We start from the raw sequence: 27382 nt of genomic DNA, 5'->3' as shown, positions 1-27382 counted from the left end.
GTTTGTAGCCATTGAAGGCATAATTTGCCCACACTGTAGGTTGTTATTATCCCTGGGTGATGTCTTTGGGGATATCTAGGGTCTGGCCTGTTCATTTTGAAACCCTGTTTTTTATTCAGGAATCTATCTTGACAGTTATTTGTATCTGTGGGCCAGATCAACCATTGTTTCCAATCAGGATGTGTTCTGTTTTGGTTAAGTATATGGTTTATGTCTATTTCTTCATCTGTTTCAGAGTTATTGCTAAACATTGTTGGCTTTGGAATAGACAGGTTATTTAAATCTTTGATTTTGGCTAAGCCAAGACAGGTGGTTTGTTGAACGGTGTCATTTAAAAATATCATTTGTTCTGGGATCATGCAGGCTCTAAACAAAGCTTCTATACCCTGTACTTGCCATTCTTTTGTACCCCAAACACTTTTCAAATCAACATGTTTGTCCCAATAATCAAATCCAAAAGTATTCATTTTTTCAAAGAAAGAATCTGAATATATCAATTTTGTGTTGGTTATCATGGTTTTCATCCCTGTCTTGTTTGACAATTTGTAATAAAATGTTTCAGCATTAGTTATGTTAAAACCTGAAAAATATGAATATTTGCCATACACGGTTCTAGAGCTCCCTTTTGGAGGTGTAGCACAATGTTCCCATTGATTAAAATTTAAAACATTTCTAGGTTGTGCAGATTTATGCAAGAAATGGTTACCATAATGGTTATAGCAGTACATGCTGTCATAATTTGTAGAACCCTGCAAATAATCATGTTTTGTAAATTTAGCAGACATTACTAAGTCAGACATCATATTGTTTATACTTTCAAAGTCCCAATCATCAGCAAATGAGTTTGGTTTTGCAAAGTCACTCAAGGAGATCTTGATTTGGTGTGGATATTTCAGGATCTCGACCGGACCATAAATTTCATAGTCAGTGTTGTCCCAGGCTACCCCACCAGGTATTGGAATTGCTGTGAAGTTGGCTGAAGAAAGTTCTGAAGAAAGTTCTCTTTTCTCGACGTGTGAAGATGTGTGTGGTTTGAGGACCAAGTTGATGTTCTGACTTGCTGTGTCCATTTTAGCATATTTTCCCTCAATGAAGCGTCCCAAGGTAAATACCATGATGAGCCAAAGTATGAGGATAAATGCACCAAAACCCACCCAAAATTCAATCCATGGAGAAACTAGATATGTTTCTTTCAGTTGTTTCAAAAGTTCCTTAGCTTTGTCTTTAAAGGATTTTGATGATGGCTGTGTCTCTTGTTCGCTGAAGCCGTCAGAGGAATCATCGAAGTTGATGAAGTAACCGGATGCAGTTCTGTCAATTGTTCCAATTGGTTCAGGATTTTTGTTTCTCGCATTTTCACTTGGTACTTCTGTATAGATTGGTGTGTCACTGCTAAATGTCTTTATTTGGGTTTTCAGAGGTCTAAGTTCTATTGCATTGTTGCATAGTCCTTGTTGTTCTTCCGTAGGCGTTTCGAATGTGATGAGCCTCTTTGATAGGACCTCTGTACTGGTAGCAAACCTTGGTGTTCTGCTACTTATTGGGAGTCCACTTGGCCTACTGTTGGTTATCGGCCACATGTTGTGGTTTTACCAGGTCGATGGATACAACTCGGTTCTCCTTTTTTCCAGCAAGTGGCGGTAGTACAACTGATCTTGTCCCGTTGACAGACAATACAGGAACTGCTTTTCTGTAAGAAGGCCCAAATTCCTTCTTTACCGCGATCTTCTCCCTGACTAGATCCCCGACTTTTGGAATCCAGACAGGTCTTGCTGGGACAGGTGGTGATTCTTCAGTGGTCGTTGGCTGTTCTTTCAACTGTATGTTGCTCAGGTCTTTTCTTGTTTTGTTTAAGTCCTGCAAAATAGCCAAACGGTCTTTGACATCAAAGCTTTTTTCTGTTACCACTGAAGTCTGACTATCAAGGTCAGAGATCAACATCCTAGTTCCGAATAATAATTCGTACGGACTGAATCCCTTCAGAGAATTTCTTGGCAAGTTATTAAGACTACGTTGGACACTTATTAGATGTTTGACCCACCCAGCTCCCGAACCTAATATCCTTTCTATTATAGATTGCTTTCTGTCTTGGTTTTTTCTTTACACCATCCCATACCCTCAGGAAGGAAGTGAGAAGATTCCCGCTGGGCTGTGCTCATTTGGCCATTCTTTCCCCCCCCAGGCTGGATTGCCTGAGAAAAGTAAAAAAAAATGGTCGAACGTAGCATGCTCTTAGCGTATATGCCATTTAGACTCGCAAATCTTGTATAACAGTCCGGACGTCAGCCGAGTGTTGTGGATCTACATTATAAGTGGGAACTAGCCTGTATATGTTAATCGCAAGCCATTCTTTTTAGTGGTGATGTTATCTGCCTTGATACGACGAGGTATTAAACTGCTTCTCTCCCCACTGCGATCTCTGTTGCAGTTTGGGCAGTTTTTTACAAACATGGTGTAGTGCAGGCTCATGCCTGGCCACCAGTACCGTGATTGTAATTCTTCCAGAGAATCCTTTAATTTAAGGTGTCTGAGACCCTCGCCCATGTGTGCGTCTGCGATTAACAAGTTTCTCCTGTCCATGTTTGGAATCACTCTATCCCCCACTCCAGGGATTCGAGCAAAAGGAATGGAGTTTGCATCTATGATGTATGTGTAATTGAGTGGATAGTTGATCGGTAACGCCGAGCAGTCGCCTTTTGATGACGTTTTTACTGCCAGCAATGTTTCGCCGTCAATGTATTTTTAATGTACGCTTTTTTCGATCTACGGGAGCCGGTTTACTGGCTGCCGCTGCGGCTGTTTCAGCCAATGAATTCCCTACAACGTGAACGCCATCACGCTGGTGACTCAGTGAGTGTGTCACGTGAGTCTTTGGTAGTTCTTTTTTCAAAAGAGCTACTTGTTCCCAGAGAAGTCTCTGCTTTATTGGTGCACCTGTGTCATCTTTGTAACCGTTCTGAATCCATGTCTGCAAATCCTTGTTATATGCTTTGACGCAGAAATATGAATCTGACACTATAAGTGTCGGGAATTCGCGATCCGCATTATCTAGCGCCATTTTCAAAGCTAATATTTCAGTTTGTAGTTCTGAATTAGTTTCTACTGAGTGTGATTTTGTTAATAGAGGTCTTAGTTTACCTCCGTGCCACACTTCTTTTGTAATCTCACATGTGGGATTGTATCCATGTTCTCCCCAAACGGAGGGTTGAGCATGTCCGTCTGTATAGATTACACAGGCGTAATGTCGTAGAGGCCGAATGTCGATTGGCAGAGGATACGTTTTTTCATATTTTAGATTTTTTAATTCTTCTAGTTCTTAAAAGACTGTTAACCAGGCAATACTTGATAATTCATATCCTCCGTACTGGATTTTCAGATGGGCAATTCTGGACTTTTTGAAGTTGAATTTGTAACCCTCTGCAGCGAAACCAAGTATTATGGTGTTCACTCTTTTCAAGTGAGTTTCCAAGTCATCATCTGTTAAGTAAATGTCATCGACATAAGATAATGCTTCATCATCATATAGTTGTAGTAATTCTGTTACTCTTGCTGAGAATACCCCCGGGCTGTTCTTGTACCCCTGGGCTAACCGACAGAATTGTTTTTGAGTGCCATTTACTGAAAATGCAGTTAAATATCTGCTCTCTGGTGCTATGTTTTGACAAAAGAATCCGTTGGAGATGTCCAAGGTTGTTTTGTATTTTTTGCGCACTATGTTATTCATTAGTGCAGCACTGTGTGAGTTTTGCACTGCAAAAGTTTTGCAACATGTGTTAAGGTGTCGGTAATCCAGAACTAGACGGTACGAATTGTCTGGTTTGGAGACCGGAAACAAAGGATTGTTCATTTGTGAGGTGCAAGTTTCAATCACCCCTTGGTATTCTAGCTGATCTAGTATTTCATTTACTTGTTTTTTAGCTTCTTGCTTAATTGGGTACTGCCTTTGTGCAGTAGGTTGTGATTTTAACTGGACTTTGTGAGGAGGAGAATCCTCATCCCATCCTACATGATTTTTATATAAAGCAGGTGCTAAGGCCACTGCCCACTTTTTAGCAAGTGTATATTTTTTATGAATCGGTATTTGATTCGAGAAGGCAGGCATAATTACTTCTTCGCCATGAGGGCACTCCCTGACAAACTCCGGTGGCCAGTCTTTTTCAGCTAGAAGGATGTCATAGCCCTTGGATAGGTTATCCCAAAATAGTCCCCTTATTTTCCTAGTCTTATCTCCCTCTATACGTAATGTTATCTCGTATATTTTGTGGGGCTTGCTAACTCTGGTATCTGCAGTTTCCACTTGAAGGTATTCATTCGTGTCCACTGTCTCCAGATGATTCATAAGGACTTTGCGAGCTATGCTCACCTCTGCTGCGCTGTCTAGCATTGTCTGAGCCCATTCTCCGTTTTTCAGTTGTGTCCTCAGTATTCTCGGCATTGTTAACTACCTTGATACTGGCTACCTTCTTTTTTGGAAATTGTGATTTCTTTTTCAGTTGAGCAGGTTCCTTGTCTTTGGACTTGGCGTGCTCTTCTGATCGTCCTCTTCTTTCCGATTTCTGCGAGGAATTCTGAAAAGATTGAGACGGACGTGTATCAATGTCTTGATATCTATCAGGTTTTTTAATATTATCCCTATTTCTAAGGATATATCTATTCCCAGAGGGTTCACTCTGAGGTGACCTTTGTCTCGGGTTCGGAGATTTCTCTCTTCGCCTAGGAGACCTTCCTCTGGACTGGAATTTCTTTTCTTTAGGATTGGATTGTTTATTTCCATCCCAGTTCTTTTTTGGTGAATTATTATTAAAAAATATTTTTTCTGGACTTGTAGTCAGTTGCGGTTTTACTGGTATTCCACCTAGACTATCTCTGCCTAGTTCTTCATAGGATTTTTCTATGATTCTGGCAATTTCAGCTGGTTGGTCTGCTATATCTGTCTCTTTTAACCTCTGGCGGATCGCCACGTTTGCTGCTTCACCCTTTATGTTGGCTAGTAATATAGCCGAGACCTGCTTGAAGTCTTTCAGTAATTTCATACCAAGAGTTAAAGCAGGTTCTGGACCGTATTCATCTTGAATTTGTTTTAGCACATCTGGTATCACCGAAATGGATGGAACACCGTGCGTTTTTGTATAGATGGAAGCAAAGACTGTACCCCAAGTGTCACAGTCCTCAATGTGTGGTGCGATTCCCATTGGGAGACATATAGTCAGAATCCTGTGTTTTTCTAATGGGGTGGTGTCAGGAAACACCGCCTCTATTTGGGTAATTTTCTGTGCCAACCAGAATGGTATTTGTTCCCGTTTAGCTGGAACTTTACCTAGGCAGGATTGGATGTTCTGTGGTGTGATTTTATTTGTGTTCCCCTGGTGAGGGGTCAGCTGTGGAATTTTAATCGCTGGCTGAATTGTTGAAGTCCGCATTACATACTGAACTAATTGTCTATGAATTTTTAGTAGTTGTTTTAGCTGTATTAATAGCTCTGCTGCAGGCATTCTTTCGATGTCTGGATGTGGTGTGTATCCGGCTAGGACCGGCCACGTTGCTCCTGGTCTTCCTAAAGGACCGAGCCTTGTAATGTGATTGTTATGTATTAGGGCGCCATCAAATAAGAGCAAATGCTCTTGGAATTTGAGTGGTACTTCCACCTCCTCGAAAGGAGTGTACGTTTCAGGAGGTTCCTCTACTTTGTAATAGTGGAAGTACTTTGTTACAGCATTTGCTGCTGGAAAATGTATCCATGTATAGTATACCTCTGTCTGCCGATATTCGTGTGCCTCAATTACGAATATGACTGTGCCACCTCTAGGTGTCAGTCCATTTTCTATAAGTTTTAAGGTTATAGATCTCCTTTTGATGACCGGAATAAGTATTATATCCGCGTCTGCTGCTTGCATGGTAGCATCAGCATCTGCTATTTCAGTAGCTAATCTAATTGCCTCTCTTTCTCCATCGCTGTCTCCCATTTTACTGACAGGATGGTATTATTTTTGTTTGCAGATCAGGTTTCTTTATGGAAACAGAGATTAGGTGCACAATATTTTGGAACTGTTTTATCCTTCAACGTTGACTAGACCAAGAACCATACATAGGAGTTCCCTCCTGCGAGGTTTTGGAGGATATTATAACCTTTCACCCACTCCAGACGTCTTTGGAGTATTTGGGAAAAGGGGTCTGAGTGAGAAAGCACGACTGAGTTACTCTAAATGTCTTACGTTAGTTTTATCGCCCTTTCCAAACACGTTGGGCGCCATGTAGTGTAGCTCCTATTTTCCCAATAGGCTCTGCGCATTGGAATAGTGCCTACAGCAGTAAAGGCCTAGGCCAGACGTTAACTAGGTCTACTACTGTCGATACTAGACTTAATTTTTGGGTTTGCCAGCTAAGCTCAGAGTTCGCTAGAAACTTTCTCGAATGTTCAAGGAAGGATTAACTCCCCTGATTAGACAAGAAGGGATTTAGTTTCTGACAACCATAGAACATGACAACTTTGCTCTCCCCTAATCAAGAGTCAATCTCGAGAGTCGTGTGAGCACAAGGCAATTATTTTACTCAGTCAGTACGTGCATTCTTAGTCTCATCAGAATGTAGAGAAAAGGAAGAGACGGGCGTGTTCAATAAAAGATGTTATTTATTGATCAGTCTCTTTTCTCGTACAAGAGAAATGGATCGATATTATTGCGATACTTATAGTTAAGTAAAGTGCATACATTAGAAGCAATAGTATAAAATAATACTGTAAAAACATTGATATGGTTTCTGAGCCATATGATGTTTAAAATGATTAAAATATATTTACATACACATATACATTTGACTAAACGTACTCAACTGGTGTTTCTAAATACGCCTACCCCGTGTACCTGACCTAAGTCTAATGCGTGGGCGGGAATAGAAAGTTACAGTTTAGTTTAAGTTTGTTTTTGCCAAGTGAATAACTAAAGAATTCTCTAGGAGGGGTTATTCAGTTCTGTACCTGGAATTTAGGATGAATGAGGAATGGTATCTCTTTCTCTGCTCTCGATATTCCAGGCTGCCTGCGAGGGCTGCCCAGAAGCGCCGGTGCTGGGTCTCTCGGCTTGAGATAGCAGCGCGTCTCTCAGCGCGTCAGGAAGGCGGGGCTGCTGCCTGCGGGGTCTGCTTCTGCTCTCGGCTTCGGCAAGTATGGCTGCTCCGTCTTGTCACCACGCGTGTGTTTGCATAGGGCAAGGTCGGCAATATTTATACCTTAAAGGTGCCGAGATTGACGTAAGGATGGACATAGGTACGTCAATAAAGATGTCATACGACTTGCTCGTTAGCACATTCTTTACTAAAGTTCTCTGTGAAATCAAAACAATGGCCGCACGGATTATCCAGGTTGTCATAGGTTTGATTTGTTATGAGAACGTCGTATGCCTTATCAGGGGCTGGAGGAATGTCGCTTGTCTAATTAGATCTCAAGCGTTATGACCTAATCAGATAACACGTTCCTGTGCCGTAGTGTGACTGCGTCAGATAACGGTATCTGCATCATGGGGGTTTTCTTGCCTCATGGGCTGACTGTTAGTTAACTAGCTAGTAAGTTTAACCAGAATAGGGTCAGGAATAGGGGGATCGAATCAGAACCTATAGAAATACACGACAATACGAAGAGGGAATATCCTCATAGGATAGTTTTTGCGCGGCTTTGGGAAAAAGAAATTACACAATATACCCCATTATGCTGCCTTGCGTTACCGTGCATCAGGTAGGTTTTACATGAGTGGTGCACTGGTGTTCCCATACATCCACCTGTATATTTTGTGTGCAAATAATATATGCAGTCTTCTAAAGGCAGGCACACTACTTTCCTTGGATCGGCTCTCAAGTTCCACTTCCCTTTAAAAGGATCAAGGTTATTCCCAATTTATATGAGGCAGCTTTTTATCTAGGGCCGGCTACTGAGTTCAAGCCTTAGAAGTTCCATGATGGCTTTGAGAAAGTCAAAGTGCCTCCACGCTGTAGATTGCCAGTCATAGCAAGCCCAGTATTGGCAGTACAGGGTTCAGTCTTATCTGCTCTCTTTGGAGTGGAGGGTCGGAGGTTCCGGTCTTGCGTCTGTGGCACTGTGATGAGCAGAAGACTGGATGCAGACGTCCACACGCTCCTCTGGCTATGTAGTAAGCCTCCCTGAATCCAGCGGTAGATCTTGGGTCCTCTGGGACTGTTGGATAGTTGAATCATTGCTCTTCCTCCTCTAGTAATGGCTTGCTTCTTCTTCAAAGGTGTATGCTGCTCCAGGCGACAGCCCTCTCACTTCACCATTGTCCCCCTCCTGGCATATGGGGTTTGTGACAGCACACACAAGCAAACAACCCCCTCATGTCACAGATGTCACAATGACACATATGTTTTGTCACGCTTGCACACTGGGTCATCAAAGTTTTTGCAGTTGTTGCGTGCTCTAGGGTGTACTCTCCGTCATGAAGTACTAGTATAAAGAAGAAAAAGCGTGCCCCTTGATTGGGTGACGTCCCCTAGTCACATCTTAGTCCCAAAAGGGTTGTAGAGTTCTTTAACAGAATTCTATTATTATAAACAATGTCCGAATCCTTTGTGTTCAAAGATCCTTTATTTCTTTAATTCATTAGTTTCTTATATCATCTGTTCAATTCAAACTAAATGTTATGGCCTCCAGCCTTAGACCCAGAGTTATATCCATCCAATGCATTTCGGCTATCAACTAACCTTCATCAGGGACTGGGTTCTATAATTCAAAAATATACATAATCATACATGAGGATTCGGCAAGGAAAACACATAAGAACAATTCTGCCTGTATCAGAAAATTAAGTGCCCATTCTTAGTCTGTTTATAAAGTGACTCGATTATGATTACGAGCGGGGTGAATTAGTGAGAATGTTACGAAAAAAACGGTTGAAACAAAAGGCCTAAGAGAACATGCAGTTATGTGCTGATGTTTGCTAGTTCCAAAACGAGTGAAAAAAACAAGTGAAAAAAACAAGGTAAGCGTGACGCGAACTAAATGTTATAACGACCACAATGACGACCGCCTGGTCAGTTATAAGGTTGTGATTCATCTAAGTCTGTTTTATTTAAAAGAATTATTAGACACGGTGATGTGCGTGAGGTTAATAAGTATCACGAGGGGTTCGGAAAAATATGTCGCGTAATAGCGTTTTAGCGTCCATGCGCTCGCAAAACAAATCGGTGAGCAGCGTGTACTTACTCGTGGGAAAGAAAGTATCCAAACTCACCTGTCCGGCCGGTTTCCAGAAACGCTTAGTGTGTTCTTAACCGGAACTATATTGTACGGTGAGGCCATTAGCAGGGAAAACGGACTCAGCCCTAGAATATACTTGGCAGCCATCTTGAAGTCTGTGAAAAACGTGAAATTACGAATCAAAAATGTGAAATGGTAGTAATTTAAGTGTCCCAAAACAAACAATTCTAAGTGACAGTAACCAATCAATGAAAATTATCATGAAGGTTAAATACAAAAGGGAGCAATGAGATTTATACATGCGATGCTATGTAAATCAAGCAAAAAAAAAACAAAAGTCTTTATAAGCAACAGCTATATTCCGTGCGATCATTCATTCCAATCGGTTTTAGTGTCTCCAATTTGTAAATCCAGAAATTTTATCCACTCCCTCTTTTCTTACAACGGTTTCCAAAATAGTGTCATCAAACACAACGAGTCCAAAATAGTGTACCTTAATTGGCTTATGTTATGTGAAGCCTCACAAAAATGAGCTGCAACTGTTGATTTCATCAATTTATTGCGAATGTTCGATTTGTGCTCATTCAATCTAGTCTTTATTTTTCTCTCAGTCTTTCCTACGTAACCTTGTCCGCAGGGACATTTCAACAAGTAGATGACGTTCATTGTGTCACATGTGGCCGATACCTGTAGTTTAATTTTGTGGCCTTTGCTGGGATGAGTGAGGACGTTCCCTCTAATGATCTAATGATACTGTTGCAGTGACTGCAATTGTAACATGGTAATGTTCCGTGAAAGGTTTCCTTGGGTTTAAGCTCTCTAGGTTTAATCATGTTTCCCAGATTTCTCGTCCTTTGATAAGCAAACAAAGGCATCTCACAAAAAATGTTATTGAAATCTGTTTCTTGAGATAGTATCATCCAGTGCTTTCTAATGATGTTTTTAAATGCTTTGCTTTTTGTTGAATATTTTGATACAATCACCACTCTTGTGTTTTCCTTCTTCGTTGTTTTTTTCAGTAGATCTCTTCTGTTTTTCTGTGCACATCTTATTCTAGCTTCATTCAATGTTTCTTGAGGATATCCTCTTTCTCTGATTCTATTTTCCATTTCCTTGATTCTGATATCAGATTGTTCAGGTGACGATACTATCCTCTTTACTCTCAGCATTTGTGAGTATGGAAGGTGCTTCTTTAAAGAGTCTTGATGGAAGCTATTGTGATGTAACAGATTGTTACGATCCGTAGGTTTGCGATAAATATCAGTCTCAAACATGGAACCTTTTCTGTAAATCTCCACATCCAGAAAAGTGATCTTGGTGTCGTTGATCTCTGATGTGAATTGAATGCGTTCATCTCTTGTGTTAAGTTTGGCAATTGCTTCCCTGAGCATCATTTCTGAGCCAGTCCATACGATAAACATATCGTCTATGTATCTCAATATGAGCTTAGTGTATGATTTCCACGGTTCTTGAGTTAGAATATGTTTCGTTTCAAACTGCTCCATATACAGATTTGCATATGCCGCAGCTGCCGAATTGCCCATGGCAGTTCCAGTTTGCTGTAGGTAGTACTGATTCTTCCATTTAAAGTAACTGTGGAAAAGAGTGAAATATAGCAATTCCATTAGAAAGACTTTAAAATTCAAATCCAACTCTATGTTCAACAATGCATGTTCTATTGCTTCTATCCCATCCTGATGGGGTATGGATGTATATAGGGATTTAACATCCATACTACATAGTATTATCAGTTCGTCTTTCGCTATTTCAACCATTTCTAATTTCTCCCAAAATGGGTCGTATCCTTCACAAAAGTCTTCATCCTCATCACACAAGGTTGAAGATGCTTATCCAACAACTGTCCTATTGGTTGATGTATGCTCCCAACAGTCGATACAATAGGTCGAAAAGGTGGGTTCCTTAGCTCTTTATGTATTTTGGGTAACATATGCATTGTAGGGCTTTTTGGGTGGCTAGTAATCAGAAATTTCCTGGTTCTATCATTGATGATCCCATCATTGTATGCTTTATTAATAATTGTCTCCAATTGTTTTGAAAACTGTTCAGTCGGATTGTTATCCAAAGGTAAATAAACTTGTTTATCTGCTAGATGTTGTTCCACTTCTTGTTCGTAATGTGTAGTGTTCATTACAACAATTGCCCCTCCTTTATCAGCCTTCTGACAAATGATTTTTGGGTTACTGGCAAGTTTACGAAGAGCATCAATTTGTTTCTGTGTGAGATTATGCCGTCGTGATTTCTTCGTGAAACTTAACTTTGATAGCTCCATTCTCACCAAGTTTTCAAACGTGTCCAATGTTTTGTGAGATACTGGTGCTATGTAAGTGCTGTGTGGCGATAATCCCAAAAGTTGATCCTCTTTAGTGGTGCCTTTTTCAGTGACAATGTTGTCAAAAAAATGCCTGAGACGTAGTTTCCTCATCAATTTATAGAAACTAACTTCTAACTCCAGTTTGTCTGTTTCAGTAGTTGGGACCAATGTCATCCCCTTCTGTAGTATTTCAATGGAGATCCTATCAAGTTCATGATCAGAGATGTTGATAACCAGGTTTCTTAGCTCAAGTTCTTCTTGGGTTTGTCCTTCTTCTTCCCTGCCGCTGCACTCCGAGTGTTTGGTGTTTCTTTTTCTTTTCCCTTTGCCCCTCCTGGGTCTTCTTTTTCCTGTTGGCCCACCTCTAAAAAAGGCTCCTCTCCTCTTTGTTGTTGTTGTGTTAGGTTTTGACGATGCCCTGAGCTTTCCGAATGTAATTCTACTCCTGTTGGTTGCTGTTGTCTGGGTCTCCCAGAGTTCTTGGGTCTTGTTTGTTGATCACTATCCGTTGAGGATGTATCCGTACTCTGTGTATATGGTTTGTTTTGCCTACGGCGGGCATATACCTCTGCCCAGGTATATACCTCACCGAGTTTGTAGTCCACAGTATCTCTTCTTCAACAAGACCCAAGAACTCTGGGAGACCCAGACAACAGCAACCAACAGGAGTAGAATTACATAAAACATAAAAAACAGACACATATTTACATGTATATCCACATATTCAAAAAGAAACTGTACAGACAACACACTAGCATAAGTATATTATACTCAGCTTATTCTTGAGCATACTAACTCTTTCACAGAAAAAGTGACCTATCTGTGAATACCCACCCTGCTTTTCGTGGGTGACGACCTCACCCACCCGGCAACCGCTCGGGAATATGAGGCCCGCTCTAATGTGTAAAGAAGAAGAATGAGACATAAATACCAAAGTAATATGCCCCAGCTAATAGCTGTTACATCCAATCTCTAACAATCTAGGTGTGGACGCAATCATTATAAACCATGGTCCCAACCACACAGGTATTGGCAAAGGAAAAGAAGAAAGCACATCTCCACAAAACGCGGCCGCTAGCATACGGCGCATGTGCATAAAGGATAAGGCGTCCGGCTTCAAGCGTCAAAGATGTCTACTAACTATGAAATATGCCAGCTATTAAACTAATGCCATGATCGCCATAGATACGGCGAGAGTGTACAAAGATGTGTAATAAATTATGGGTAATGAATTAAATACGGTGCATGCGCGGGCGTCTGGCGTCATAGAAACGGCAAGACGTGCCTCTGCTGCGCAGCCGCACTAGCCGGATGAACTGAAGTTACAATAAAAACCGGCAAATATACTTTTTATGTGCAAAAAATGACGCTAGATGTAACTAAAAAGAAGAAACGTTCTGCCGCACCTATACGGCATCCATCTCTCCTCAACGATTTGGGGAGACAATAGCACTCTGTGCTTACTCAAGTAACCAAACACACTATGCCAGTGTTCCCAATATCAAGTCCCTGTGGTGTAAGGAAACAAAATCGTGTATATATTATTTTGAAATTGACTAGTTATATCCATACAGACAAGTCAAATATTGTAGCATTATTCATTTTGTATTAACACAGAGATAAAGGTCTCAGTGATGAAACGTACAGCGCGAATGTCACACAATAGGATACACTAACCACCACTCGCAATCGTCAGGAGGTGATAAAATAATTTGCAGACGATTGTATGCAAGCGAGTAACTGTAGAAGATGATATAGCTGAGACAAAAAAGCCCTGAAGCTTATTGTATCCATTCCTATCCCTTCCCAACCAGAGATAGAGTAAGCTATACCCGAGCGGTGGATGTGGATGTGTTGTAATGTGCTTAAAGAGACATCCACGGGATGGAATCATTCAATCCTCTGCTGTCACTGCGGAGCTTAAAAATCTACTTTTGCTCCTTGATGAATAAAAACTTTGAATTGTCACTAATGTGTGGAGGGATGTAAGGGTGTTCCAGAATCACCCACTTCAAATCTTCTGCTTTATGTTTCATTGACAGGAAATGATTTGTCAAACAGGTGGACTGTTTGTGACACCGAATGGTGCTTTTGTGTTCGCTGATTCGAACCTTCATTTTGCGTGTAGTGTGGCCAATGTACCTTAGTGAACACGGGCAGGTGATCATGTATATGACTCCCTCGGTGTTACAATTAGTATGTTTTCTGAGGAGCCATGGATTTCCTGTACCTATGTCCACTCGGTCCGCTTTGTATGTCTGGGGGCATGCGCTGCAGGAGCCACATGGGAAGTGGCCAAGTACTGGTGGAATATTCCACAGTGTATTAGATGTTCCTGTCACTTTAGATCTAGGTCTGGTGTGGACCAAACTATAGCGTAGACTACTGGCTCTCTTGAAAGAAAACAAGGGTGGCGGAATGTTAGTTTGGGCAATGTTTAGAATATTCCAATGTTTTCGCACTGTCTTTTGAATCCTGTTAGAAAGGACACTGAATGTGCTGACAAAAGTCAGCCTCTCCATGGGCGCCTTTTCAGGTCTTTTGTCCAGAAGTGCCTCCCGGTTAATATTGGAGGCCCGTTTCCAAGCTTTTCTTACCAAATGGCGAGGATACTGCCGTTCTTGTAGTTGTTTGGATAGAATTCTGGCGTGTTTTTCAAAAAGGGGTTTGGACGAACAGTTTCTGCGAATTCTCATGAACTGTCCTACTGGGAGATTCCCCCGTAAAGCCCGGGGGTGGTGGCTATTAAAAACCAACAGAGAGTTCCTGGACATTGGTTTTTTATAAAGTTCGCATTCAAGCTTACCATCTTTGGGAAAGATGAGAATATCCAAAAATGGAAATTCAACCCGGCTAAACTCAACAGTAAATTTGAGGTACTGATTTTGATTATTAAGCCAATCATGAAATGATTTCACCTCTGATGGTGTACCTTGCCAAACCAAGAAGATGTCATCTATGTATCTCTTACATAGCACCACCTGATGGAAATAGAGGTTGCTATGGTTGAGAACATGATTCTGTTCAAACAAGTGAACATAAAGGTTGGCGAGGCTGGGGGCAAAAATACTCCCCATAGATGTTCCTGAGGTTTGGAGATGAATCTGGTCTTCAAATTTGAAATAATTTCTCCATCATTGCCAATCTGGCACACTCCATGATGAAATTCACTGGAGTGATACTCTGTAGATCACGTGTGGCAAGAAGAGATCTAATGGCCTCCAGAGTCTCTTCCTGCGGTATGCAGGTATACAGGGACTCGACGTCGAAACTGACCAACAGGTCAGTCGCGGCGTCGAATTCCACTTCCGGTAGCAGTCTGAGGACGTCAGCCGTATCTTGCAGATACGTGGGCATCCCTTTTACGAGAGGCCTCAGGAAAAAAGGCCTCAGGAAAAAATCCACAAAGGTGGAGAGGGGCTCCAGTAAGGAGCCAATCCCTGAGATGATAGGACGTCCTGGAGGGGGCCGGGCAGGTTTATGGATTTTCGGCAAACAGTAAAACCCGGGCATGACCGGATTGTTTGTTACCAAGAACTTAGCTTCTTGAGGGGTGATCCACCCTTCCAAACTCCCTTCCTCCACTAAGGTCTTAATCTCTGTGAGGAGGCGAGGGGTGGGATCACTAGCTAGACGTTGGTAGGAGTTGGTGTTGTCCAATTGTCGTTGACACTCTTGGAGGTAGGTGGCCATGTCCAGAATGACGGTGGCCCCCCCTTGGTCCGCCGGCTTGATAATGATAGCCTGGTCTGTAGATAGGTGAGCAAGAGCAACTTTTTCTTTGATGGATAAGTTCTGGAAACTACGTTGGTCCTCATCAAATAGGGCCATGACATCATGGGTCACTGCTTGTTCGAACGTTGTTACTTTGGAGGGAACTTGATGTCCAAATGGAGTAAAAGTAGACTTGGGGCGTAGCCCTGTATTGGTCAGATGATCATATCGCCCTGTAGTCAAAACATTCTCTTGGGTTCTGAAGAAAAAGTGAAGACGAACCTTCCTAACAAACAATTCTAGTTCACAACGAGTCTCAAAGGGGTCCCCCTTATTTGTGGGTACAAAACCCAATCCTTTTCTCAGGACTGCCTGTTCATCTATTGACAGATCCCGTGAACTGAGTTTCACTATTAGGTACCTTTTGTCCCTGCGGTGGGTGTTGCCTGAGCTACTCTCCGACTCCTGGTGTTGGGAAAGGTCTGCTCTGCTTCCCACTGAACATTCTGTTGTCCTCTTCTTCTCCCGTAGTTGCGGCCCGACCCAGTCCTAAAAAAGACGGGTCGTGGAAGAATTGAGGATGTGGAGGGAATGCCTGCATATGTTGTGCAAATGGTGGAGGTTGAAAACCCCACGGCCCTGGTGGCCACCATTGGCCTTGGTTCTGATAAAACCCACATGTACCTCTTCTTCTATTGAAGCTCCGCTGTTGTCCACCTCTTTTTAATTGTGACACCCTTGCACCAGAGCTATCAGAATCAGAATCAGGGTCTGAACCAGACGACGAGTAGTTAGAGCCATAGTGCCTACCCTTGTTATTATAATCTGGAGCCACCCAACTGTCACTGGTGTATGGGAAGATTTTCGTCATTGAGAAGCGCGCTAAGTCCTTCTTACATTTCTGTATTTTGGAAAAGAGAATGTTATCATTGTAATCTTTATTGGTTTTATTAGTCTCATCTAAATGGTTTTTGAAAACAGTATTAGTAAGGGTAGTTTTAATCTGTCCCTCAAGCAGCTGAATTTCTATTAAAATAGCGTCAGCAGTTTTCTTCGCAGTGTTGACTATGAGGATCAACCAATCTCGCGTGCACCGCCACGCGATGAGGGACCAATCACGAAGAAAGTCTTTATCTGTTAAGAAAAGTCATGGAGTATTTGTTACAATGAGGCCAGTTGGAGAACATTTGCCTCGCAAGTACTCAGCCATTACTATCCCATGTATAGAAATGCAGGAATGATTTTTCTTAAGGTTCAGTAATGTTAGCCAGTCATCTTTTTTAGTAGTCACGGTATCAGGTAGGGAGTCTAGGATGCTTGGGTTGTTTTCCAAGATAGAGTTGAGTGCTTCATCATCAAATGCCAATCCCATGAAGTCAGCCATGGTCAACAAGAAACGCCACACAGAAAGCTAGGTGAGCGAAAAGGTGTGAACCAACGGGTTCGCACCAGAGAAAAGGGACCCGCAACAAAGTTGCTCTAAATACCGAAAAATAAAAATTTTAAAAGGGTCAAGGGGAATATATTTAATGACCTGTCATTTCACTTCCCTACATCGTAATCATCATACAAAATAGAAATGACCGGTCCTCTGTGTGTTGCTGTACTAGTAACTTAGAAAACAGGACTCATGCAAAAAGTAAATGAGTTCCAACTGGCTGAGATATTCCCATCAGCCCACCCTTCTGGCGGAATCTCATCATATGGGATTTGTTAATCTATCCAACAAACCGCCCAAACCATCAAATGACGGTGCGGATATGGATGTGAAGTAGAAGCTCTAGCCAGAATGTTACTCAAAGGGTAGTGCTAAAGGTGTGTAGTGCAGTGCTGTGGTGAAGTAAAATTAAAATTAACGACTTAGACAAAAAATATGTTTAATGAAGATTGTCTAAGTGTCAAGGTTAAAACCACGCCAGGTAGCCTGAATATATAACTACACTATGGCGCTGTGCAGGACGGTTAACATGTTTCAGCCTAGTTGGAAATCTATCCGGCGTTCGTCAGGACCTCGATGATAATAAGCTACTGCAACATGAAAAATGTGCAAAATAGTAACAAAAATAGTGTTATACTATATATAAATGCTTATATCTACCAGGAACTTGGAGCCCCAATGTGCACTGGAAGAAGTAAATTATGTCTTAATCCTGTTGAAGAAAACATAAAAAACAGACACATATTTACATGTATATCCACATATTCAAAAAGAAACTGTACAGACAACACACTAGCATAAGTATATTATACTCAGCTTATTCTTGAGCATACTAACTCTTTCACAGAAAAACTGACCTATCTGTGAATACTCACCCCGCTTTCCGTGGGAGACGACCTCACCTCACCCGGCAACTGCTCGGGAATATGAGGCCCCGCTCTAATATGTAAAGAAGAAGAATGAGGCATAAATACCAAAGTAATATGCCCCAGCTAATAGCTGTTACATCCAATCTCTAACAATCTAGGTGTGGACGCAATCATTATAAACCATGGTCCCAACGGACAGGTAAGGTCTCTCCTCTCTGGTGCTATTGACAACTTTTTAAAAAGTAATACAACAAACAAGATCTAGTTTATGACCTTGGAACAACTTGTTTTTTTTATCAATCTAACCTGTTATTGATTTGGGATTGTAGTGAATAATTCCCTATCTTAAAAAAAATTTTGCCAGGAGTACGTGCTTTCTTCTTTTCCTTTGCCAATACCTGTGTGGTTGGGACCATAGTTTATAATGATTGCGTCCACACCTAGATTGTTAGAGATTGGATGTAACAGCTATTAGCTGGGGCATATTACTTTGGTATTTATGCCTCATTCTTCTTCTTTACACATTAGAGCGGGCCTCATATTCCCGAGCGGTTGCCGGGTGAGGTGAGGTCGTCTCCCACGCAAAGCGGGGTGAGTATTCACAGATAGGTCACTTTTTCTGTGAAAGAGTTAGTATGCTCAAGAATAAGCTGAGTATAATATACTTATGCTAGTGTGTTGTCTGTACAGTTTCTTTTTGAATATGTGGATATAAATGTAAATATGTGTCTGTTTTTTATGTTTTCTTCAACAGGATTAAGACATAATTTACTTCTTCCAGTGCACATTGGGGCTCCAAGTTCCTGGTAGATATAAGCATTTATATATAGTATAACACTATTTTTGTTACTATTTGGCACATTTTTCATGTTGCAGTAGCTTATTATCATCGAGGTCCTGACGAAAGCCGGATAGATTTCCAACTAGGCTGAAACATGTTGACCGTCCTGCACAGCGCCATAGTGTAGTTATATATTCAGGCTACCTGGCGTGGTTTTAACCTTGACACTTAGACAATCTTCATTAAACATATTTTTTGTCTAAGTCGTTAATTTTAATTTTACTTCACCACAGCACTGCACTACACACCTTTAGCACTACCCTTTGAGTAACATTCTGGCTAGAGCTCCTACTTCACATCCATATCCGCACCGTCATTTGATGGTTTGGGTGGTTTGTTGGATGGATTAACAAATCCCATATGATGAGATTCCGCCAGAAGGGTGGGCTGATGGGAATATCTCAGCCAGTTGGAACTCATTTACTTTTTGCATGAGTCCTGTTTTCTAAGTTACTAGTACAGCAACACACAGAGGACCGGTCATTTCTATTTTGTATGATGATTACGATGTAGGGAAGTGAAATGACAGGTCGTTAAATATATTCCCCTTGACCCTTTTAAAATTTCTATTTTTCGGTATTTAGAGCAACTTTGTTGCAAGTCCATTTTCTCTGGTGCAAACCCGTTGGTTCACACCTTTTTGCTCACCTAGATTTCTGTGTGGCGTTTCTTGTTGACCATGGCTGACTTCATGGGATTGGCATTTGATGATGAAGCACTCAACTCTATCTTGAAAAACAACCTAAGCATCCTAGACTCCCTACCTGATACCGTGACTACTAAAAAAGATGACTGGCTAACATTACTGAACCTTAAGAAAAATCATTCCCGCATTTCTATACATGGGATAGTAACGGCTGAGTACTTACGAGGCAAATGTTCTCCAACTGGCCTCATTGTAACAAATACTCCACGACTTTTCTTAACAGATAAAGACTTTCTTCGTAATTGGTCCCTCATCGCGTGGTGGTGCGCGCGAGATTGTTTGATCCTCATAGTGAACACTGCGAAGAAAACTGCTGACGCTATTTTAATAGAAATTCAGCTGCTTGAGCGACAGATTAAAACTACCCTTACTAATACTGTTTTCAAAAAACATTTAGATGAGACTAATAAAACTAATAAAGATTACAATGATAACATTCTCTTTTCCAAAATAGAGAAATGTAAGAAGGACTTAGCGCCCTTCTCAATGACCAAAATCTTCCCATACACCAGTGACAGTTGGGTGGCTTCAGATTATAATAACAAGGGTAGGCGCTATGGTTCTAACTACTCGTCGTCTGGTTCAGACCCTGATTCTGATTCTGATAGCTCTGGTGCAGGGGTGTCACAATTAAAAAGAGGTGGACAACAGCAGAGCTTCAATAGAAGAAGAGGTACACATGGGCTTTATCAGAACCAAGGCCAATGGTGGCCACCAGGGCCGTGGGGTTTTCAACCTCCACCATTTGCACAACATATGTAGGCATTCCCTCCACATCCTCAATTCTTCCACGACCCGTCTTTTTTAGGACAGGGTCAGGGCAGCAACTGCGGGAGAAGAAGAGGACAACCGAATGTTCAGTGGGAAGCAGAGCAGACCTTTCCCAACACCAGGAGTCGGAGAGTAGCTCAGGCAACACCCACCGAAGGGACGACAGGAACCTAATAGTGAACCTCAGTTCATGGGATCTGTCAATAGATGAACAGGCAGTCCTGAGAAAAGGTTAGAAATGGGGGTGGGGTCGCACACTACTCACACACCGGCGGTGTCGCCCCTAAGGACTCTGGTCAATGTAGTAAAGTGTTCGCGATGCATCATCTTTCGATCTTCTGCTATCTTCGCTGTCTTCGCCATCTCTGGACACGTGTTTCGGGGTATTACCCCTCATGAGCAGGGATAGGCCGTGTACTGGGTTTGCGGATGGCTGCCAATATCTGCCAGGTATAGTACCACTCAGGCGCGTAGGTGCGGGATCCCAGGCTCGTCAGCCCGCTGCTCAAGGGAGCTTTAAAGTTACAAATGGGGGTTGGATCGCACACTACTCACACACCGGCGGTGTCGCCCCTAAGGACTCTGGTCAATGTAGTAAAGTGTTCGCGATGCATCATCTTTCGATTTTCTGCTATCTTCGCTGTCTTCGCCATCCCTGGACACGTGTTTCGGGGTATTACCCCTCATCAGCAGGGATAGGCCGTGTACTGGGGTTGCCGATGGCTGCCAATATCTGCCAGGTATAGTACCACTCAGGCGCGTAGGTGCGGGATCCCAGGCTCGTCAGCCCGCTGCTCAAGGGAGCTTTAAAGTTACAAATGGGGGTGGGGTCGCACACTACTCACACACCGGCGGTGTCGCCCCTAAGGACTCTGGTCAATGTAGTAAAGTGTTTGCGATGCATCATCTTTCGATCTTCTGCTATCTTCGCTGTCTTCGCCATCCCTGGACACGTGTTTTGGGGTATTACCCCTCATCAGCAGGGATAGGCCGTGTACTGGGGTTGCCGATGGCTGCCAATATCTGCCAGGTATAGTACCACTCAGGCGCGTAGGTGCGGGATCCCAGGCTCGTCAGCCCGCTGCTCAAGGGAGCTTTAAAGTTACAAATGGGGGTGGGGTCGCACACTACTCACACACCAGCAGCGGGCTGAGGGGTAATACCCCGAAACACGTGTCCAGGGATGGCGAAGACAGCGAAGATAGCAGAAGATCGAAAGATGATGCATCGCGAACACTTTACTACATTGACCAGAGTCCTTAGGGGAGACACTGCCGGTGTGTGAGTAGTGTGCGACCCACCCCCATTTGTAACTTTAAAGCTCCCTTGAGCAGCGGGCTGACGAGCCTGGGATCCCGCACCTACGCGCCTGAGTGGTACTATACCTGGCAGATATTGGCAGCCATCGGCAACCCCAGTACACGGCCTATCCCTGCTGATGAGGGGTAATACCCCAAAACACGTGTCCAGGGATGGCGAAGACAGCGAAGATAGCAGAAGATCGAAAGATGATGCATCGCGAACACTTTACTACATTGACCAGAGTCCTTAGGGGCGACACCGCCGGTGTGTGAGTAGTGTGCGACCCCACCCCCATTTGTAACTTTAAAGCTCCCTTGAGCAGCGGGCTGACGAGCCTGGGATCCCGCACCTACGCGCTTGAGTGGTACTATACCTGGCAGATATTGGCAGCCATCGGCAACCCCAGTACACGGCCTATCCCTGCTGATGAGGGGTAATACCCGAAACACGTGTCCAGGGATGGCGAAGACAGCGAAGATAGCAGAAGATCGAAAGATGATGCATCGCGAACACTTTACTACATTGACCAGAGTCCTTAGGGGCGACACCGCCGGTGTGTGATTAGTGTGCGACCCCACCCCCATTTGTAACTTTAAAGCTCCCTTGAGCAGCGGGCTGACGAGCCTGGGATCCCGCACCTACGCGCCTGAGTGGCTTCTACTTCACATCCATATCCGCACCGTCATTTGATGGTTTGGGCGGTTTCTTGGATGGATTAACAAATCCCATATGATGAGATTCCGCCAGAAGGGTGAGCTGATGGGAATATCTCAGCCAGTTGTAACTCATTTATTTTTTGCATGAGTCCTGTTTTCTAAGTTACTAGTACAGCAACACACACTTCAATTACTACCATTTCACATTTTTGATTCGTAATTTCACGTTTTTCACACACTTTAAGATGGCTGCCAAGTTTAATCTAGGGCTGAGTCCGTTTTCGCTGCTAATGGCATCACCTTACAATATAGTTCCGGTTAATAACACACTAAGCGTTTCTGGAAACTGGCCGGACAGGAGAGTTTGGATACTTTCTTTCCCACGAGTAAATACATGCTGCTCACCGATTTGTTTTGCGAGCGCATGGACGCTAAAACGCTATTACGCGACATATTTTTCCGCACACCTCGTGATACCTATTAACATCACGCACATCACCGTGTCTAATAATTTTTTTTAATAAAACAGACTTAGATGAATCACAACCTTATAACTGACCAGGCGGTCGTCATTGTGGTCGTTATAACATTTAGTTCGCGTCACGCTTACCTTGTTTTTTTCACTGGTTTTTTTCACTCGTTTTTTTCACTCGTTTTGGAACTAGCAAACATCAGCACATAACTGCATGTTCTCTTAGGCCTTTTGTTTCAACCGTTTTTTTTCTTAACATTCTCACTAATTCACCCCGCTCGTAATCATAATCGAGTCACTTTATAAACAGATTAATAATGGGCCCTTAATTTTCTGATACAGGCAGAATTGTGCCTATGTGTTTTCCTTGCCGAATCCTCATGTATGATTATGTATATTTTTGAATTATAGAACCCAGTCCCTGATGAAGGCTAGTTGATAGCCGAAATGCATTGGATGGATATAACTCTGGGTCTAAGGCTGGAGGCCATAACATTTAGTTTGAATTGAACAGATGATATAAGAAACTAATGAATTAAATATAAAGGATCTTTGAACACAAAGAATTCGGACATTGTTTATAATCATAGAATTCTGTTAAAGAACTCTACAACCCTTTTGGGACTAAGCTGTGACTAGGGGACGTCACAGATGTCACAATGCCACTGCCTCCTTCTCAATAGGGCATTGCACCAGGACAGCCCTTCTCACACCTACCTACTGCAGCAATGTTGTAAAGGTTGCAGTGCACTGTATTAAAACACAATAACACAGGTTAGCATTGTTATGATGCTCCTAGGGTTGGAGATTGATGTATTCTATGAAATAAAAGATCGCGTGTGCTTTTCCCTCGGACTGGCCCCTCCAGGAAGAGGTTACAGTAAACAGGTGAGCCAACAGGTCAGTGTTACTGTAAACAAGTAGGCCCACTATGCTGCACCATGTTGGCAGTGTAACATGTATTGAATATGCAGAGGTCTTAGCGAGCATAGTCTAGTGTAGCTTCTGATTACTGGCGATAGTTTGTGTTGCCTCTCACTGTTCCTACATCTCCCCACTTGGGTAGTTTTTCTATGCAACTAGTATTTCCTTCAAAAAGCCAATATTTTCTTGAAAGTGCTAGTTGGGACTGGAATTGCATGTGCCTTTTTCTTACGAGGTACTTTTGTCACCATTTCCTTTTCTTCCTTGGATACTGTACAGCTTACACTAACTTTGATGTGGAGCTGATACCTTTTACTTTGAAATTGATGGTCCATACTTTGTGTGGCATTCCGGTGGTTTGGATTCCAGGGTAAGCTATCACGTTGCACTGGTAAATGTGAGGGTTGTCTAGATATAGCTATGCCAACAATAAGAACATTAGAGATATCTGCTGCTGAATGCAGAGGTGACATTTCAGGGGCATTGTGTAATTTGTAGGCGTAGCATCAGTCATCTCCTGGAATAATGGGGTGGGGCCGTACCATTAGTGCTACGATCAGTAATTCGCAGGGATTTAGGGCTTTGACATCACCGCCCCCTGTGGATGGGCGCCCACTAGTGGCTGTCACACAGGTGCAGACTGTGTGAGGGTGATTGCACCTGCACTGCTTAAGCTCGCTCTTGTTTCACAGCAGCATAGGCAAGCCCTCTTTCCAAGCACTCTCCTAGGATGGACAGCGTGATGGCTATTTATTGCCCTGCTGTTTCGATCCCTGGCAGTATGGAGATAAGAAACTCTCACACCTTCAGCCCTTGATGATTAGTTAAGAGGTGCTTGTAGGTGGTTGAGAGGAAGGGGCTGCAGCTTCAGGAACAGGTGCATCTATTCAGATGCAAACAGCCCTGAATGGGTCAAATCTATGCAAATTAGAGGGGCCTCATACATTCCCCTTCTGCCCGGGGCCGCAAAAATCCTAGAACCGGTCCTGCCTTAACTTGTAGCCTATGCCAAGCCATTCATTGTGCCCCTGGGACAGGACAGCCCCAAGGTCCCTCGCTCTTTTTGAACAAAAACAAGCCCGACTGTCTAGAAGAAATCAGTGTGTACATTTCTTCCCACAAAGACACCCTGCAGCACACAATTACAAATGAGAACTAGGAGAATAACGAAATGCGTACGCGGAGCCACAAACTTTTTCTTGGGGTCCAATGCTGAATGCCAAGGTTGCAATAAGATTTTTCTTTCACTACCCTGAAATTGCTTATTCTTGCAGGTTCTTTTGTTCATCCCCATTTCTACATTCATCATTGTTTTCTTCTCTCTCTCCTTTCTTCCCTTTCTATCTTGCTTTGGGTCATGGTCTGTTGGCGAAGAATGAGCCCCAATCTCCTTAAATGAGTGCAGGTGCGTAAGGCTGAGTAAAAATACTTCCCATAGGAGAGTGGTCTCAACTCTGGAGAGTTTAGGCAGGTAAAGCAATCACATCTACATGGAAATGTGTTTCATATGGAATATTATGCCTGGTTGAGTAGCCTGGCGGGAGAGTTAGTTCGTTCAATCCTTGGGTAAAGGAAGCTTTCCTTTGACATAAGGAAACATTGTTTTATGTGCAGATTACCAAAGTGTGAATCCTCTGTTTAAATCAGGAAGGTTTGCATGTATACTCAAATTGCGCTCAAATGTACTCATGATAAACCTGCTAAACATATATCTGAGGGCTTAAGATCTGATGTCACTTCTTGTGATGCCACTTCCTGTAAAGTCATGGCTTGTGATGCCACTTCCGATGATATCAATTCCTGTGATGCCACGTGTGATGTCATATGCTGTCATGTGCTGTGATGTCACTTTCAAACTGCCTAAGTAGGTGAAACTTCTTTTTTTAGGACGTGTGCCCTGAATGTAACAAAACAATAAGTAACAGTTTTCGCACTTTGTCCTGCAGTGCCGGACTTCCACCTGCCACCTCCTCCGGATGATGCAGATTCTGAGCTCCCACCTCCGCCGCCTCCTGTGGATTATGGCCCTGAGCAGCCTTTCTGGGCTCCGAATATTTACATGGAAAAAGGTATGAGCGGCTGTGCGCAAAATCAATGTGTAACCAGTTTGCAGGGTTCCCACCACTGGGGTCATGAGAAACCTTGATTAGGTAGCCAAGCTCGCACCAACACAGACAGAGGCACCCGCGTTCACCTGGTGCTCTGGCCGGGGCTCTTGGCGCATAAGTACCACACAAGTGCAAGCGAGACCGGGGGTAGCGTCAGTCATCTTCTGGAATAATCAGGTGGGGCCGTACTAATAGTGCTACGATCAGTAATGCTCTGGGATTTAGGGCTTCGACGTCAACACCCCCTGTGGATAGGCGCCTGCTTGTGGCAATCACCCAGGGGCAGAGTGTGTGAGGGTTATTGCACCCGCACTGCTACCGCTCACTCTTGTTTCAAAGCAGAATAGGCAGAACCCTCTCTCCAAGCACTCTCCTATGATGGACTCTCCCACTATGCCATAACTCAGGGTTGGCGCTAGGCATGGGCAGTGTGGACAGCTGCCCAGGGGCAAGTAGTCAGCCCTCCAACGTAGGGCCCAACACCAGTTGGACACTCAGACCGCAGCATGATAGGTGCCACCTTGCAAGTGCGCCACCTTAGGAGGCCCCTTCCCCTGGCCTCACTGCTATGGTGTAGCAAGGGGGACCCCTCACCATTCACAGTTGCAAACTCAGGTTGGTCCGGCAATTAGGTCTCCACCCCCCCACCCACGCAGAGGCACAGCGAGATGGCTATTGGCCTGCTGTTTAGCTCCCTGGCAGTATGGAGATAAGCAACCCTCACACCTTCAGCCCTGGTGAGCTCTTAAGAGGTGCTTGTAGGTGGTTGAGAGAGAGGGGCTGCAGCTTCAGGAGCAGGGACATCTATTCAGATGCAAACTGCCCTGAATGGGTCAAGTCTATGCACATTAGAGGGGCCTTGTACATTCCCCTTCTGCCCAGGGCCCCAAAAATCCCAGAACCGGACCTTCCTTAACTTGTAGCCTATGACAAGCCACTTATTGTGCCCCTGGGACAGTGCCAATGTCCCTCCCTCTTTTCAAAGAAAAATAAGCCCAACTGTCTGGAAGAAATCAGTGTGTACATTCCTTCCCACAAAGACACCCTGCAGCACACAATTACAAATGAGAACTAGGCATGAAAGAAATGCGTCCCAAAGGTACACGGACCTTCCTACATTAAACTGTTCACCCCCTAAGTAGCACGAGTCTGACTTTATTTACCCTGCATTTACCAGTTTGCCTCGTTAATTGCCTGAGGCAGACTTTATTCACTGTGTGAACTACACAGGATTCCCACAAGTAAAATTGTGTTTACTCCCTCAGCTATTTTTCCACACAGCAGCATAGTTCGGAATCACTAAGGGCCATATGTATCAAAATCCTCATTTGTGATTCTCAAATAGCGATTTTTTGCGAATCGCTATTTGAGAATCGCAAAATGCTATGTATGTGGGATTTGCAATACATTTTGCGAATCCTACATATTCCTTAATTGCGAATCTCAAATTATGATTCGCAATTAAGGAATACCTCCCCATTCATTCCTATGGGCCTAAAGGCCCATAGGAATGAATGGGGAGACATTCTCAATTTGCGATTAGCAATTAGAGAATCGCAAATTGAGAATGCAATTTCAAGGGTGCAAGGGTGTCAAAAGGACACCCTGTTGCACCCCTGAAATAAGCATGGGTGCACATGTGGCGCACATACATGCCCTAAGGGCATGTATGTGCTTCACATTGCACTTTGAAAAATGCAAAAAAGTGCATTTTTCAAAGAAATCGCAAATTACCACCAACTTGAAGTTAGTGGTAATTTGCGAATCCTTCCGGCAAAATTGCACATTTTTGGTGCTTCATACATTGCATTTAAAGAATCGCAAAATTTGCGATTCCTTAAATGCAATCGCAAAATAAGGAATTGCAAATTTTGCGTTTCCTTATTTTGCATGCAGATTTGCCTCATACATACCACTAAGCAAAATTGCAATCTCAAACACCGAATTTCAGCATTTGCCATCGCAATTTTGCTTGATACATATGGCCCTAAAGTCCATATGACCTACCCTATGTATATTAATTTCATAACAGGATACTCACTATTAC

At 43.1% G+C, this 27382-nt stretch overlaps 1 protein-coding gene across 1 annotated transcript in view; it reads left to right on the top strand.

Annotated features, from left to right (window-relative positions):
• ABI3 (ABI family member 3) overlaps window positions 1–27382 on the top strand; it is a 299602-nt gene that overhangs the window by 253779 nt on the left and 18441 nt on the right. Inside the window, exon 7 of the mRNA XM_078645286.1 lies at window positions 25174–25296. Coding sequence (XP_078501412.1) covers window positions 25174–25296 — 123 coding nt within the window. The remainder of the gene's footprint in view (window positions 1–25173; window positions 25297–27382) is intronic.

Source organism: Lissotriton helveticus, chromosome 5_1 (genome assembly GCF_964261635.1).
Source record: "Lissotriton helveticus chromosome 5_1, aLisHel1.1, whole genome shotgun sequence".
Classification (NCBI taxonomy): domain Eukaryota; kingdom Metazoa; phylum Chordata; class Amphibia; order Caudata; family Salamandridae; genus Lissotriton; species Lissotriton helveticus.
The sequence above is the reverse complement of the archived record's forward strand: the minus strand, read 5'-3'. Positions and strand labels throughout refer to the sequence as shown.